Genomic DNA, 17,575 nt, shown 5'->3' with positions numbered 1-17,575 from the left:
TGGGATTCATTAAAGAAATAATTTGAACGCAAAATAAAACTAGCTGTACACACACGGATGGTGTGTATTTAAGCTACTTTGAAGAACCAGACAAGGGATGCCAGGAGCAGAAAACCAAATTAAAGGCAGTGACACTTGATGTATTCAGTTGGTACAAGAGTCAACAATGGGGCTGTTTCCATTATGCATGAGAAAATTATTATTGAAGAGATTTTAGATATTAGAACCTATAGAATTAACATAAAGCAAACTTCAGATATTTTTTAAAGAATTGGGACCAGAGAAAGTATTTTGAAAGTTGTGTTTTGATTGCATTAAACAAATTTTAATAGGCACATACATATTTCACAGATGAACATGCAACAAACTTCATATAAACAAGGAAGGTAATAGTTGAAATTTTACTATGGTTATCAATATTATTTCTTGGTAAGAGTAAACTAAACATTTACAAAATTCAAAATAGGTGCGCTTTAATGAAAGTCAAAGATGGCCTTAAACATGGGAAATAGGCACATTCTATCTTGTTTCTCAGGAATACTGAATTCCATGAGATACCTGTATGAGGTCTGATAAGTAAATGACCAGTGCAAACAAGTTTTCATGCTCCTGTTTTTATTTTATGTGTTTTAAAACATACACTGTATTTGTTTCAAGACAACTATTTAGGTTCAGTCATAACCTGTATACATATGATCAAGAGCATCAAGTAATAATTTTCATTTGTTTTGCAGGCAACAGCCCATTTGCAAAGTTCTATTTCCTACATGTATACAATATTAGGCTTTCTTGAGATTTTTATGTTTGATTGAATATTCTTTAACAGATAGTGGTGAAATGACAGTATGTGGAGCATGAATTCTCAAATGTTAATTTAGTTAACTTTCCTGCAGCAGCTATACACACCCACAGCACTCTTATGGACTCTTCCATATCTCCGGAAATAGCATTCTAAACTACAACAGCATCAACAGAACAAGGAGGACATCTTGAGGTCATTTCAGAAATGCACACATTGGTATTCTTATAGTACCAACAACCCACTCTCTTGGTGTCTTAAAAAAATGGATCCTTCAAGCAAATTAATAGTCTAGATATAAATGTATAGTTTCTTTAAGGGAAAATGGCAATGTTTCTCACGAGCGTTTAGAATGGCTTGAAAGCACACACTCTCTCTAATGTCATGTAGCTGTCACACAGTCACTTACACTTACACATGCACACACACATACCCTCTCACACATACCCACACCATACACACTCACTCACAAACACACAGATACACTCACTCATATTCACACACACACTCACACATACACACATTCTTGCTAAATGATAGATACATCTTTAAAATAAGCATAAAAACTGTACAAAACATTTTGACAAAGCTTAAATATTTTTCTACAGTGGCAAGGTTGGACACAGATTCCACGAACCACTGCTCAGCTACTTTCTTTCACTCATTCTAGAAAAATGGAAACAACTAATTTGAGATTGAGTTGTCCAATTTGAGCCCTTTCCTACGAAGTTAGAGTTGGGCTCGCAGGACCGTTGGCAGAATGTTCCGGCTCCTCAGTACTGTTGGCGGGCTCAGAAGCTCCCACAGCTCTGCTGTCTTCCTGGGTTTTATTCAGAGCACCACCAGGATGGACACAGTTAGCATCCTGCTTGACTTCACCCACTTCATTATGAAATTCAATTTTGTCTTGGCTGCTGGTTTTCTTCACTTGTCCATTCTGGGCAGGATAGGTGCTGGCGATGACATCATAGAGAAACCGGTATTGGTCCTGATGAAAGAAAGCATCAAAAATGTTCTTATGTCCGGAAGAAACATGCAAGTACTAACTATCTCCTCTAAAAAGTCTAGATGACAGGAAATTTTCGGCTGTGTTTTTACCAGGAGCTTGCTATCTGACTTCCCACTCTGTGGAATCAGAGGAGGGGTGGGTACCTGGTGAAAAACACCAAATGAGAGGCTCTCCCCACTACACCTCAGGGAATGACTGAGCCCTGGCCTCTGCTATGATGTTGTTTTCATGCCCATGCTCCTAGCTAATGTGCCCCCGTCATTTATGAATTCTAATAGGAATCGCTTCATTCAAGACACTTGCTCAAATCCCCACAAAGTTCCCCTTTTCACCTTCGTATACTTTCTATGTCAATATAATTATTTAAGTATTTAATGTTACCTGCCTTTGAGTTTCTTTACACCTAATATACTTCTCAGGTACTGAAATGCTTTTTAAAATCTATATGTGTAAACTCAATGTACATGAAAACTTTGTATATTTAAGTGAGAAATTATATTGAGAATAGTTACTGAATTGCTATGTTCAATTCTGGTTACCATTACAGCCAGAGGATACGCTGTTTGCATACATGTAACACATATTGTTTCCCATTGTATACACTTTTCCTAGTACAAATTGCATGCCTCTTAATTCTGGGCCGACCTCAGGATTGTGTTAGTTGGAAGCCATATCGTGACAGCTCTAGGCCTAGACTTCAAGAGGTGGCGCCACCCCTTTCTGCTTATGCTCTTAATGTTCTGCCATTTTGTAAGCTTGAGTTAGCCTTCTGCATGTAGCAACTGGTTACTCATTCCTGCTGTCAAAGGTAAATGCAGGCACTTGACAATTTACTGGCGGCAGAAATTATTTTAGGTCAACAAGATCTAAGTGGATACATCAGCTGACAGCAGACATGAACCTGGGTCTCATTGGCTAACCCTGGGGAACTCAGCAGATCAATAGACTATCTCTAAAACGCCGTGATGTTATTGAAGTCTAAATTTGGGGTTGGTTTGTTATACAAGACTAGTTGGTAAATGACTAAAGGAAGGAAAAATAAACACTGAGTGGTTATTTAACGGTGTAACTAAATAACCAGTCACAACAAATGGCTAACAAACTCTAAAAGGTCTTACTTATATTAATTGTCCTCCATTGTGGTTTAGAATGTAAAAATAAATGGGAAAATAGAACAAAACGAAGAAGCAAATGGAAGTGATGAAAATGTGAATAGAGGAGAGGAGAAGGCAAAGCGCCCACAGGGAAACACAGAGGACTTGAAAGCGACATCACTGGATACTTACATAGGTGCCCACCATCCCTGGCCGCGCTTTGCGAAGAGATTTTACCACTTGGAAAACATCAACCACTTCTTCTGTTTCTGCACTTTCCAAGAGATTGAACAAAGCACAAAACAACCCCGTCTGCTGGGATCCATCTCTGCCAAAAGAACAAGAGATATTTTTTTTAAGTAAAAAATTAAATAATTCAACATTTTAAAAAAAATGCTATTAACATACACCCTGAGAGATGGGAATGTTTTTATTTCACATCTACTAAAGGCATCTTTCTCTAATTTTTTAAGGACCAAATTAGTTTCTATGTATGCATTTGTTCTCTGACCCCTTCATACATGACATGGGCTACACACACACACACACACACACACACACACACAGAATTTTGTCAAATTTTAAAGTTAATAGCTTAAAGTATGTTTTCTTGCTGTGGAATATTGCTTCTGTAAACTGTAGAGATGTACCACTCTCATTGGTTAATAAAAAGCTGACAGGTTGGTAGCTGGATAGGAAGTTAGGTAGGTATTTGAGGGCAGACTTATCTACTACATGACTGTGACATTGCTGATTCTGTCATTTCATGAGACATAAATTTGACATTAAAAATATACTTTCTTCTGTTCAGTGATTTGTATCTTTAAACCCACTTTTAGTAATGTCTTGGGTTGTTAGAACTAATATGAGAAAGTCAATTTGATAAGAGAAGAAGCCAAGATTTAAGAAGCATAGAAGCACGTTCTGAAGCTGATGAAGCCCAAGTCCTAGCCCCGCATTGCCTCCCTTCTCAGATTCTCTGTCTACCACTTCTAACAGTGTTTCACTTCTGCACCAGTGGGGAAACAATGCTTGACAGAATTACTCACTAAAACACGGGCATCTGAATAATCTACCAACCACGGGAGGAAGAATGAATAAGGGTAGACAACGCAACACAGTTTCATCTCAGACCTCAAGCCATCAGCACGTATTCTGGTCAGCCCTCACTAAGAAACGTACAGTGGTACCCTAACCAATACACTGAAGCCTCAACTTCTGTCCTTCAGTTTTGTTTTCACATAATTTCACTTTAAAATGGCAAATAATCCCGAAAAAGGTATACGAATGAGGGCTTTGTTCCTGCATCTGGGATGCCAATAAAGAGGACATACACAGCTTGTAAAAGGATTTTGTCAGATTTACAGCATTAATCTTATATTAGGATTGCTTTTAATTTATCATGTATTTTAATATTTTCTACAAAGTTTTCATATTATGTATCTTTTTCTATATGTCTTGAGGAGGTTAGTTAGCTCTCTGCTACGGAAGACACTAAGTGTCTGCATAGAAAGAACCATTGAGATTAAATATTATCTCTATGAGCGCTCTTGAGGAGCATGGCAGAAATGGGTTTAACGTCAAGGTGCCGAGACTGAAACTTCAGTTTGTGTTCAAATTAGGGGCATTAAAGTGGGAAGGCTAAGTAGATAGAGGTGCTTGTACTCAGTTCTGGTCACGTGAGCTGATTATTAAATCCCACAAAGTAACAGAAGAAAAGTGGTTCTGACAGCTGTTCTCTGACCCCATCATACATGACATGGGCTACACACACACACACACGCACACACACACACACACACACACACACACACACAATTTTGTCAAACTTTAAAGTTAATAGCTTAAAGTATATTTTCTTGCTGTGGAATACTGCTTCTGTACACTGTAGAGATATATCACTCTCATTGGTTAATAAAAAGCTGACAGGTTGGTAGCTGGATAGAAAGTTCCCATCATTCAAACTGAGAATGATGGGAAAAGGGAGGGCAGGGTTGAGGGAGATGCCAGCCAACTGCTCAGCAAGCAGGATGTGTAACAAATGAGGTACCAAGCCAAGAGTCACGTGGCAAGGCATGAATAAAAATATGGGCTAATGTAAGTATAAGAGGTAGCTAGTATCAAGCCTGAGCTATTGGCTGAGCATTTATAATTCATATTCAGCCTCTGAGTTATCTGGGACTGGGCAGTTAGGACAGGAAATGTCTGTTTACACTTACTGGAAACAAATCATGCAGCTCTCAATAGTACCCAGTAGACTGACACAGTTCACCTGAGTCTATCCAATCCATTCCTGCATTTCTCTCTCATTCACCTGTTCATTTGCCACATATAACATTCGTGGTCTAAGGCTCAGCAGTGGAGAATCAAAGATTATATGAAATGATATTAAACAGCTACAAGTCTAGAGTAACTGCTTTTACAACCTTCATTATTTATAGTATTATTGTAGGTGTAATGCAGGTGATTGACACAAGGGGGGATTGCTTCGTGGGGATTGTCACCAGTCACACAGTTTGCGTATCAGGAGAATAGAATTCAATAGAAATAAAGAAGCCTGCCAACTATAGAGTACATCCTGTCAGCCCTCCTACCTGCAGTGGACTAGGATTGGTGCGTGCTTGTGATACTTCATCCCTTCAGGGCAACTCTTGGGAAGCTTCTGCTTGAGGTTCTGAATCATAGACACCAGTTCTTTAGGTTCTGAAGGAAGCTCTTCCCCACTCCATGTGGTGCACTGGTACTGGTACACCGTTCTGGGCTCCTTCCTCTGCAATCATCGGTGAAGGGAACATTAATGCAAAGGAAGTTCAGTCCAGTTTATCCTTTGACGGTTGCATTTTTTTCACAGTTGCTTTCATTCAGATAACTTGCAGCTTTTATTCAGAACCATTATATAGGCAGTGGTCCTGATGGCATCAAATATTAAGCTTGCCATCAGACTAATTACATCATAAGTAAATATGTTCAAAAGTATTTACGGACCTTAGAATGTCTCAGTTCGAACATGCGGAGAGTGTAGCCTGAGGATTTGCTGGTGTCTTTGATCACCACTTCCATGTCTCCATATGTCTGCTTTCCTTCTCCCCAGTACTGAGCACAGACTTCCTGGATAAAAACAGAACATGACTTACCAGGTTCTTCGCAGATCTTGGGTTTTCTCTCTAAGGCATCCAGAACCCCTTCTCTCTTCTTACCTCTTTTCTTATTAAATGGAAATGAATGCTTTCTAAAATTGAAACCTTTATAAGAATCTAAAACCTACTTTAAGTCCAGTGAAGATCTTTTCACCGAACAGTATTTGGTTGGGAATGATTAAGGTAATCAAAGGGTAGCTTTATTGTCTCTGGAAGAGGATTTTGGGATTTGTCCCATATTTTAAAGCCCAATTATCTAACCTCTTCAAAATGTTATAGAATGACCTGACATCAGCTGGACCCTTCCAACAACTTGGGCCCCACTCTTCTCCACTGGTCTTTGAGAACAGAGTTTGTGTTGCTCAAAGACTTCACCCAGAATCTTGATGACCAACTCTACGAGAAGCTACATTGAGGCAACACCTAAGTAAATAAAGGATCCTACTGGAGAACAAAGAACCACAGGTCTCTGCATACTACCATCCCATAACTGCTGACGATGCACAGGGCCACTGACAGAAGACAAAGGTAGAGGGAGGGAGCGGGAGTTGGAGAGAAATGGAGAGAGTGAGGGATGAAAGTCGGGGACAGAGAAGACAGAGAAAAGGGGACTGACCAGAAAGGATCTGTAGACGAGAGAAGTAAAAGAAAATGGGGAAATGAAGGCAGAGACAGCAATGAGTCGTGGTACCTGCTTATAAGGGTTTTACTAAATAAGTCTTGCCACATGTCAGAACTAAAATTCTATCACATGATCTACAACTGGGGAATTTTATTGGTGTCTCTAGGTTCTAAGAAAATACCAAACATATGTCACACGGTTTAAGTAAAATGCAAAAGTAGATGGTGTGTTTACCCCCAATTGCATAACTTTATGGCAACAATATCATGTAGAAATAAAGAAGGAAGGATATAGCTGAAGATTTCAAAAGGTTTTGTCTTTCTAGAAGAATGGGGTTAGGAAGCGCAAAGGAGCATCATTTAGGAACAAAGGATGTTTGCATATTAAGAATGCCAGATAGTAAAAGCTCTGCACATAAATGCACTTGTCAGGAGAAGAGGGTGGATTTTACCATATAAATATAGGACAAATATACAAAGGTAAAACCTTACACCACGTAGATTCTCTCCTCCCCACAACTAGAGATTGAGAAAATGTCAGAACCCACATGTGAGATAATGGAGCCAACCTGACAGTAGGCCCAGGAACAGTAGTGCATTGTACTGTGTCACAGAGGAATCAAAACATAGAGAACACAGCAATAAACAAGGAATCCGAGAATGGAGAATGATGTGACATGGTCTAGGGTTTTCTAACATGGTGTTCCCCAAAGTACAAACCTGGCCTCCATTTGTTAACTCTGTCAACATCACAATGACCTTGACCTTCCTTTGGAATACCATCTGCCAGAAGTCACCAACAGTCTCTTTCAGTGGCCCCTGAGTGGCGATCATCAGCTCTGGTTTCCAGTAACTCTAAAAATCACAAAGGTGGGAATTGGTTAGTGCTGCCATCAAAAACAGACTTGTAAAGCAAATGATATCAAATTTTGAAAAATAGCTGATTTGGTATCATTGCCATTTATAGAAAGTTATGATTCTCAAGTCCAGGAAAAAATGCAGCATCTTTTCATAAAACAGCTAATAATATGAAATTACAGTTACAATATGCAATGCTAAAAATAATTTTTCTTTGAAAAATTTTTCTCCATTAGTCATTTAATTATAAAGATGAATTAACATAAGCTTTTAAAATTATTCTATCATTCATCTACTTAACTTGTGACATAGCATGATGTGATATAACATAGCATAATTAACTTAATACTCATGAAAGTGTGAGCTGCAGGAAGATCTAGAGAAGAAATAAATCCAACTGAATACTTACGTCTTTACTGGATCCCTTATTTAGTTTTTTTGGTTTAGCTGTTGTTTTCCAAAAAGGTGTATGATATAAAGCCATCAGAGAGACTTTCAAAATGCTGGCATGTAACTATCAAGACTAATAAGCTCAGTGCTGGGGTGGGCCTTACAATAATAAATAACTAATGCTAGTTATCACTGTATCGTTCTACAAATTTGTTTTGCTGATTTGAATAGCTAATGCCTTCTAATAGTTACATTTATTCTAATTTTATTTTTAAAACTAGCATGCCATTATGTTTGATATAAAATAAGCAATAGCATTTTCTCATCCCGAATCAACTGATAAAATTTGAACTTTTTTTGTTTCGTTTGATATGTTTAAAATGGTATCACCAGGTGAAAGTTTTGTAACTCTTGAATACATGGTTATCACTGAGCTCATCAGCTGTGTATAATACTGCCTAAGAAATGGCCCTAACGACAGACATGATCTCAAAGGGTTAGATCCTGGTCTGGAAGTGCAGGTACCCACCATTACAAAGGATGCAGTGATGTATTTGCTGGAGTGTAGGTACTCACCATTACAAAGGATGCATTGATGTACTTGCTGGTTTCCTCTGAGTCACTGTCATCATCAGAAGACTCCTCAGACTCAGGCTCGCTCTCTTTGCTCATCTCCAGCTCGTGCTTCAATGGTACTCTGTTAAAGTCATCTATGGAAAAACAAACGGTAGCAAGTCTTCCCAGAAAAGTAGGCGGGAATGAGGACAAAGATCACCTAAGGAGAATGCTCTCAACATGAACACAATCCGGGGCTCAATGAAAAACTCAAATGAAAAGGAATCAAATTTCTGACTGACAGACTCGTAGAAATGAAAAGGAAATGCAGAATTAATTGTACTGGTTTAATGTCAGTAAGAGTCTAATCATTAAATTATTCAATACTTAATAATTTAAATTTAGTTTCAGAAGTCTAAAAATGAAGAAAGTACCCCCAAAAGAGTTCAGTAATAAAAGCACAGGTCATATATAGTGATATTTCATTTGTATTTTAATAAATAAAGCTTGCCTGAAGTTCAGAGAGTAAAACAGCCGCACTGGTCAGCCTTACGGACCAGGCAGTGATGATACACACGTTTAATCCCAGTAGCCATACTAGTTTGCCACAGAAATCAGGTAGTAGTGGTGCACGCCTTTAATCCCAGAACTAGATAAAAATATAAAACAGGAGGAGGCAGCATCTCTCACACACAGCCTCATTCTAGGACTGAGGTAGAAGTAAAAGCTGGTGGCTGGCTGTTTTGCTTTTCTGACCTTCAGGTTGAACCCCAGTTTCCATCTCTGGGTTTTTCTTAATTGTGCTATAGGCATAAGAAGTGGCATCATTATTCTCCAATTGATTGTTCAGGGTTTGATATGCACACTTTCGTTGTGTGTGGACTATCACTGTTCTGGTTACTATAACTTAAAACGTAATATCTTAGACTTTTGTTTTCAATATCATTTAATTAACATTAAATAACAATGTCTCCTAAGTACATTTTAAATTAATTACTATTTAGTTTTATTTAGTACTAAAGCATCCCTTGTTACTCAATATTTTAAATTGGTAAAAAAAATTCAGCTGATGTATCTATCTACATTATTATCGATTCTGTATTTTAACTGTATTAACAAGGACTTCTACAGAAATTAACTAGGTCAGCCATATGTTGATTTGATTTATCTGGTTGTCTTGTTTATTAGCTTGGCTTATATTTCACCTTTGCTAATTTTGGTATAGACAGCTGGCTGCAGCTAAAGCAGCACCAGGTGTGATCTCGTCAACAAGCTTAAATAGAATTAAAGCTTAAAAATTGTTTCTAGTTCAATGTGGGAAATTTAGCGATTGATGGTTTATTGAACATTTCCACCATTTATCAATCTCTCAGATATCAGTGGTAAAGAAAACAGATGACTGTTAAAAATCTCTGCTGTTTGGTGATTACCTTGACATATACTAAAGATAAAATAAAATGAACAAAGGAGAGTAATACTTTTTTTTTGTCCCTGCTCAGAGCCTTCATATTTGTAGAACCAACCTATTTCTGTTTTATTTTTTATCAAGTTGGGGGGAGCTGTTAGGGGTAGAAAACACACTTCATACTGTCTGTCTTCTGATGTTCATTGAAAATACGGGGATCCAAATAATCTGCTAAAACTAAATTTTAGATAGCCCACAAATCTCTTATTGATCTTCAATCAAGTGTATGCTGTACACTAAATAAGTCCAAACATGGCTTAACTTTATCTGATGCAAGATATAAAAGTAAATTACATACATGGAACAACATTAGAATTCCTGTTTTTCTTTTTATTTTCGTCTTGATTTCCAATGTGCTGTGTCCTCCAGCTTCTGTATGAAGGAAGTCTCTAAGAAAAACAAAGAACAATCCTCCTTTAAAACTTAAATATTTTCATAATTATTGTAGCCTAGATATCACTCAAAGATGAGAACTTCATCAATGACTATGAAATGTATGTAACTCCCCATGAGTGAAAGTTTTTAAATTTGACACTGAACTTTCCTTTGTATTGTTCACATATTTAATAGCTTTGACATGTTGAAGTGGGACTGAAAAGTGACATTTGTACCCAATAGAATCTGCTTCTTAGTTAAGAGATGCCTCAACACAAGGTAGTATAGCTTGTTCTTTCATCAGACAAAACCACAAAATACAGATTTTCATTAATATCCATCATGCAATAGCAAATTATTTTATATGAACAGGTATGGGTCAAAAAGAAAGGTAACCAAAGGATACCATATCCATTTGGAGACAAAGCAAAGATAGAACAATTCAAACTCATTTGAAAAATTGTCATTTGAAAAGAGATGCTTACACAAAGAGAGCCTTCATAGCAGTGTATCTCAGCTATGCTATCTAGAGGAGTATTTTCCTAATCTCAGCCATGGAGTCATATAGAGACAGTTATGGCTGTTATCTAAGAGGTTCAGGCTATATCTCCAGCTGGTCAAAGGACCTGACATTGTCCTTGTGACACTAGTTTTTCAGGCATGATAGATGCAAGGGTGTGGATGTTAAAGAATTTTTCAGTAAGGTTCCAAAAGCCACTGAAGCCATTCAATGTGTACCCAGGTTAGATGCCCTACATGGAACTCTGGAATGATCTGGGTGTGGACCTGCAAGGGTGCAACCTAAGTTGCAGTGAGTACTTCAGTATATTGAAGACTCCTGATATGTGTGCCATTTGCCAAGCAGGGCAGTGGCTAGAGGGCCTGTGATCGAAGCCTGAGAACAACCTCTTCTATTATGCTTTCTCCTCCATAAAGGACTAAGCCATCAAACCATGAGCCAAATTAAACCTTTCCTCCTTTCCTCTCTCCTGCTTTGTCTAACTCTAAGTGGTCGTTTTTATTGGTACGTGGTCACAGCAAGAAAAAATGTAACATAGAAAACCAGTTATGTTGAAAACACCATATCGTATTGTGAGTGCTACTCAACAGCCACGCTCCTAGAGTAGTAAAAACCTCGTTTTCTAAGAGGAACTGATGGATCATCTTCCAATAGTGAGGTTTGGAAGAATCAATCCCTGATTCTTTCAAGTGCCCACAAACCCAAGTCTCTCAGTGAAGCTGAGAATACAGGCAGTATAGTACTAGCTAGGTGAAGAGGCTACTGATGAAGAGGCCACTGACACTTCATAGTGGAATAAATAAGGGCAGGGTCCCAGGCTCTACTGCATGTGATCTTGGATAAAGTTAGAGTATATAGGACATGGAAGATTATTTGAAATGGGGCTCCATGATGCAGCTTCCTTGAGGTCATTATCTAAGATGGTGGAGGGTTTTGCACTGATTCATTTAGTTGGAGACATCTATACTATTTATCCCTTTACTTGTGCTCTGCAAGTAAGCCCAGTAGACGTACTAGTTCCTTGGATTGAACTCTGATAGAATGGTGACTTGGGTTTCTTGTTGGGTGTCCTATCTGGGGTGAACAGAAGTCTGTTCGTGTTTCCACAAGAAAAGCCAATGGCACTGTGGTATCTCTGCAAATCCCTTTCTCTCAACATTCTGATGTACAAGATCTGTCTTCAGTGAGAATGTATCCTGATCCCCTTCTCCCAACAGTTTTTTTTTTCCTTTCCATTTTAGGAGATATCACTTGATACCACCAAGAAACTGAATCATGGTTAATCTTTCATTTCTTTGCCTCATATTTTGAATAACAATTGTATATTCTCTTTGCTTCTTGCTTCTATTTATATGAATTTCATTCTCACAAAATCCAAATAATCTAACTTTCTGTCTTTCCCTTGTATTATAGTACTCACTATTCACCATCATTCACTCAGAGACATCAGCTACTAATTTCAAGATCATCCCACCTCATTATTTTTTGACCTGGTGAGTAATGGACTCTCTTCTACAAAATGATTATCTCCTTGCTCAAACCAACATTGATGAAATAGTGTTGCTGTAAGCAAGATGAAAGTCTTGCTGTAGCTTGATGCTTTATTCTCACCCCTGGAATTCATCTTTCTACTTCTCACCCATCCAGTTTCACCACTGCATCTTTGTCTATTTGGTCACAAACATTACATCATGTCTAAACTATGACTCGAACCATTCATGTTATTGAAAATTACTCTTCTTCCTAGTCATTTATTCTAGCAACTTCCTCCTAGACATTTGTGGGTTTTTTCCAAAGTCTCCCATATACTGTTCTTATCACTTTCCTTCTTGTTTACACGTGACCTCTTCATATGTCATCATCCACTACTATAAACATTCATTTACAAAGATCTGTTTTACTTTTACATAACCATTTTTCAGATCTACATGGGTTTACACAGCCTCTATCCCCAGAGAACTCAATCAAAATCATGGAATGATTCTCTTTCAATTCATGGCCATAAACATCAGATGATCACACAATAACTTCTGACAATTTTATTATCTTTGAAATAACTATTTTTTATTCTTTCTTCCTCCCCAAGTATTAAGATCTATTTTGCCTTTCTTCCCCTGATTTCCCTCAATTCTCCACTGATGATTTTGATTTATAATTCCTCCATAAATTAAAGGCAATTGGGGATGAAGTAATGTAACATCATTCAGTTTGATATGATTATCCTGTATAGTAGACATATTTTGGAACATCCTACTATTCCCCACAAACATGTATAATTATGTGTCAACTAAACATTTTCAATATATTACCAAATAAAGTATACTTATAGACTATTTACTTCCACTTTTTGACACCGCATCACCACATTTACCAGCCACTCTGCATCTCTGTCCTCACTGTCTTCTGCTTGGTTGTCTCCAGCCTCTACATTCTGTCTGTTTGGGTGGAGTAATTCTCCAGTCTCTAGATTCTGTCTGCTTGGAATGAGTAAGGTCTCCAGGTCTCTTCCAGACCTGTCCCATATCCACTTACAAAGCACTTTGACTCTTGTGCCTATAAATGTCCATAGTACCCAGCAGAAATTGAATCATACATGTTCAGCAAAAAGTGAATCCCTTTTTCTTTTAGTGAATATGCATACAAGTGTTTACCTTGACTATACCAGCATTATCAGACAAAAAGTATTCATGTGTACCTTTGTGGGCTTGTGGTCAATCAGCTCAAAGGAAAGGAAATAATGCTAAAGCTCTCTGATGTTCAGTCTTGTGCTGTGACTTCCCAGAATAGGGAAGACGGTAGAACTTGGAACCATTAGATGCTGGCCCCATCCTCCAAGCTCAGCCCCATTTTCATCCAAATGGTCATGTGGTCTGCATCCAATAAAAACATATCCCTTCTCTTATGAAAGTAAATGTCTCAGTAAACTGGAAATTACAGGTGGAAGGGATAAATTCACACCACTTTTGATGATGAAGATGCTTAAGAATAGCTATGTCAACACACTGAAATCACAGCAAGCTATGTGTCCAGTTAGCTTTCAGAAAACCACTTAATAAAGAAGTGGAGACACACAGACTTAGCTTTTATGTTCTGTCTACCTGCTCCAGCCTGCTCAACTTCCTAATCAGTTGTAAAGTCTTCTAATTATTTCCTTTCGAAACCAAAACCAGATGTAGTCTTTAAAGGTAAGATGTTGTATTTACATTGCCTGTGGCAGGCCATTCTGTGGCTGTCACGAATATTTTGAAACTCTCCATCTAAGCTTAGTGAAACAAGAGTGTTAGTTGTAAACTCAGCCTTCAGGGTTTAAACAAGCCTCTTACATAACTGGTTATAAATTTAGACTTTTTTTTTTTTAAAGAACTCTCAGAGTCTTAGCTTCCTCATTTGTGCTTCACTGGTTTGTAGTCAAATAACCAGCAAGGACTTCAAGAACAGGCGAATTCCACGAAGCTACTTATAACCATTGACCATGCTGTGACGACTGCTACCTGGAATTCAGCCTCCAGAGGAGAGGGGTCACTGGGTGGATCTTTCTTCTTCATGTTCTGTAGACAGGAATGTAACTCAGACAAGTTCACTTCTGTTTCTCCAAACTGATTGTATTCCACCAAGGCCTGATGGATCAAGATGTACTGTGCCTGCAAGAAGCAAAGAACAACACACATAATTAACGTGTACTATAGAAGCCTCTTCAGAATTTCCACATTGGGAAGCGGTGTGATAAAAGAATATTGATATTTGTAGCATATGGTCTTGAAATTGACTCTCACAATTTTCTAGACTATGAATAAACGGCATTTAAAGCTAAAATTCCAGAAAAAAAACTTTGACAGAGTATAAATTGTATGTGGCCTTCATTTTATGCCTAGATTTTTATTGACTCATAGTCTATTACTTCATTCAGTTATTAATATTGAGATTGAAACAATATTATTCAAAATTACAATAATTTTCAGTCAGAAAAGTAGGTTGATATCCTATAGAACTTATTATTCAAAGTTAACATTTCTCTTCAATAAATTAAACTACTTAAGATCTAGTATGTCAAACTTAAATTTAGCAAGTCTAAACATTTTTGTTATCTCATTTGAGTCCTTTTTTGTTTGTTTGTTTTTGTTTAAGAAAAATATATAATTCTGATAAGCCTTTTTAATCTGCCATCTCTAGTTTGACATGTTTTTGACTGATTATTTTCTGGGTATCACTTATTTTTATAAATCTGCCCTCTTGACTCTTTATTTACAAACACACAAATACATGTACTTCACTGATATTGCTTCCCCTGTGGTATCCATCTCTGTATCCAACCACATTGAGAAATACACACTGGATCGTTCTCTCCAACACCACAAGTCATTGGCTGTGATTTTTCCATTCCCCACTACAGGTATTTAGATTATTTCCAATATTTTGTTATTCTAACTATGCTAAATCCAAGGATCATTCCTGCACCTGTTTCTGGTTATGACCATTTACACAGGCAAATTTCTACTGTTGCCACACAGACATTTGCAATAAAAACTATCACTTCCAGTTAGCAAATGTCATGTCTCATGCACGCAATATGTCTAAGTGCTTCAACTTATACTTTCCTTTTACCCATTTTTTGTAGTTGTTACATTAGATAATTACTGACTTTATCTCAGTACTATTTCCATTTTATGGATAGTTGATCTGATGTATAGAAAGAATAAAAGAAATCCAATAGTATATAAAATAAGCAATTCAGGGCCTCTATTTGAATTTCTGAACTCTAGTCCAAAGAGCCAGGTTCTTGAAGGGTGTAGTGGTTCCTAACTCTTAGCCTAGCACTTGGGAGGCTGAGGCAGGAGTTCTGAAACAAATTCAAGGTCAGGTAGCTGTATAATGAGATCCTGTGTGGGATAAACAAACAAAACAAAAGATGCTCTAAGCCCCTACACTATTCTGTCTGCTTAATGTCATGAAAAGCTACCAACACTGTTTCCTCTTTTATTTTTTTTTAAATTATGTTCAGGACTGTAAATGATTTCACTGTTTTGGGAATATCTAAAGCTTATATGGCTTGCATGGTATGTTTCAACACAAGTACAAAGTGATTCTAGTGGTGATTAGCTCATTTTAGTTCTCAGAAGTTGAAATATCTTCTTTCTCCACTGTTTGAAGTTATAATGATATGGATTTCTTTTACACCCCCAATCCTCATCCCTGAATATTTAGTCATCAAACAATAATAAACCTACTCATGAAAAGTTTGACTTTACCTCCACTTGTACCATGAGGCATCTCTGTCGCCTTAGCTTGACGACATAGCCGTAAACATCCACTTTGCCCTCTGCTTCCAAGCCTTCTAGCATGGCATCAATTCCAATGTAGGTTCCTGTGCGCCCAACACCAGCACTAAAGGAATAAATATAAAAGTGAGGTGAGAGGTATACCAGATGACTCAGTGAGTGAAAGAGCCCAGCTGACAAGACTGACATGAGTTTGATCCTTGAATTCCACTTCAAGGTGGAAGGAGAGAACTCCATCCATAAAGCTGCCCTCTATTTGAACACCACATACACACACACACACACACACGCACACACACAAAATTTTTTAAAAGGAATAAAAATGTAACCCATGTTCACAAGGAGGAAGAGGAGCAGCCATCAAGGGTAGGCAATAAGGCAAATTTCATCTTAAAAATTATTTACATATTTACAATTGCTATTTATTTCATAAATCATAACATCAGTTTTATGTCCCCACAATTATAAAATGTCAGTTTACAAGAACAGCTGTTTAAGAAATGAATATTAGTAGATTGTCAGCAAAACAGCACTAGCCAATCCATGTCCCTAGCTGCCCAACAGAAGGGTGGCACAGAGCCACAGGGGCTCCTGCCCTGCCAGTCCTTACCTGCAGTGCACCACGATGGGGCCGCTGAAGAAATTGCTGAAAGCATTAACCCTCCGTCGAAGTTTGAGGAGCAGGTGGGGGTCTTCAGGAACCCCGTGATCTGGCCAGCTGGTAAACTGAATGTGTGTCACGTCTCTTCCAGTGGCTTTTTCTTTTTTCTGGTCAAGAGATGATGCATTCTTTGAGATGTCTTCTTTCAAAGCAAACTCAAGGGGATAAGAATGGAAAAAAAGAGGACCTGTGCAATAGGCTCCTCATGTAACTACCCCCAAACCTTTGCCTCAGACACTCTCTTCTGTGCCTTTCCAATTTCCTGTCCCATGAGAAGTCACACTAGCCTCACATGCCCCACCCAGTCAACGAGTGATGAGCAGAGTCAGGAAGAGAAAGGAAAGCAGAAACTTCTCAGACTTTCTATCCTATGATATCAAAGTTAAAATTGATAACATAAAATATAACGAGAGACTAAAAAAGGTAGTGGAGAGATGCAGGTGGATGTCTGGAAACTAAGCAAACACTATCCTCATAGCATATTCAAATTCATCTGATTGGTTTCCTGCCAAACAGGACTATTTCTCATATGCAGAAAGTATAATTAGTTACTTGATTTACATTCCGTTCTGTAGATTATCACAGAGAGAATTATCGCCTTTCAAAGATAGATAATAAAAAAGTTTGCTTGTAATTTTCCAATAGAAATTATAAAAATTCTATAAAGGCGGTGGTGGCGCACGCCTTTAATCCCAGCACTCGTGAGGCAGAAGCAGGCGGATCTCTGTGAGTTCGAGACCAGCCTGGTCTACAGAGCTAGTTCCAGGACAGGCTCCAAAACCACAGAGAAACCCTGTCTCGAAAAACCAAAAAAA

General features: G+C 37.9%; 1 protein-coding gene across 9 annotated transcripts in view; it reads right to left on the bottom strand.

The window, feature by feature from the left end:
- Nucleotides 1–266: 266 nt before the first annotated feature.
- The window catches only part of Ptprc (protein tyrosine phosphatase receptor type C), a 106,400-nt gene continuing 89,091 nt past the window's right edge, over nucleotides 267–17,575 (bottom strand). For 6 of the 9 annotated variants that reach the window (XM_050151632.1, XM_050151636.1, XM_050151634.1 and 3 more), the window contains 10 exons: nucleotides 16,710–16,867; nucleotides 16,070–16,205; nucleotides 14,315–14,464; nucleotides 10,227–10,317; nucleotides 8,485–8,618; nucleotides 7,381–7,515; nucleotides 5,888–6,010; nucleotides 5,497–5,672; nucleotides 3,095–3,230; nucleotides 267–1,787 (listed from right to left, as the gene is read on the bottom strand). In XM_050151632.1, the coding sequence (XP_050007589.1) occupies nucleotides 1,521–1,787; nucleotides 3,095–3,230; nucleotides 5,497–5,672; nucleotides 5,888–6,010; nucleotides 7,381–7,515; nucleotides 8,485–8,618; nucleotides 10,227–10,317; nucleotides 14,315–14,464; nucleotides 16,070–16,205; nucleotides 16,710–16,867 (1,506 nt within the window). In that variant the 3' untranslated portion in view covers nucleotides 267–1,520. The remainder of the gene's footprint in view (nucleotides 1,788–3,094; nucleotides 3,231–5,496; nucleotides 5,673–5,887; nucleotides 6,011–7,380; nucleotides 7,516–8,484; nucleotides 8,619–10,226; nucleotides 10,318–14,314; nucleotides 14,465–16,069; nucleotides 16,206–16,709; nucleotides 16,868–17,575) is intronic. The other 3 variants (XM_050151640.1, XM_050151641.1, XM_050151639.1) reach the window with 1 other exon arrangement.

Source organism: Alexandromys fortis, unplaced genomic scaffold, assembly GCF_014885135.2.
Source record: "Alexandromys fortis isolate MF-2015 unplaced genomic scaffold, M_Fortis_MF-2015_v1.1 scaffold_71, whole genome shotgun sequence".
NCBI classification, from domain to species: Eukaryota; Metazoa; Chordata; class Mammalia; order Rodentia; family Cricetidae; genus Alexandromys; species Alexandromys fortis.
This window is presented reverse-complemented; position numbering and strand designations above follow the sequence as displayed.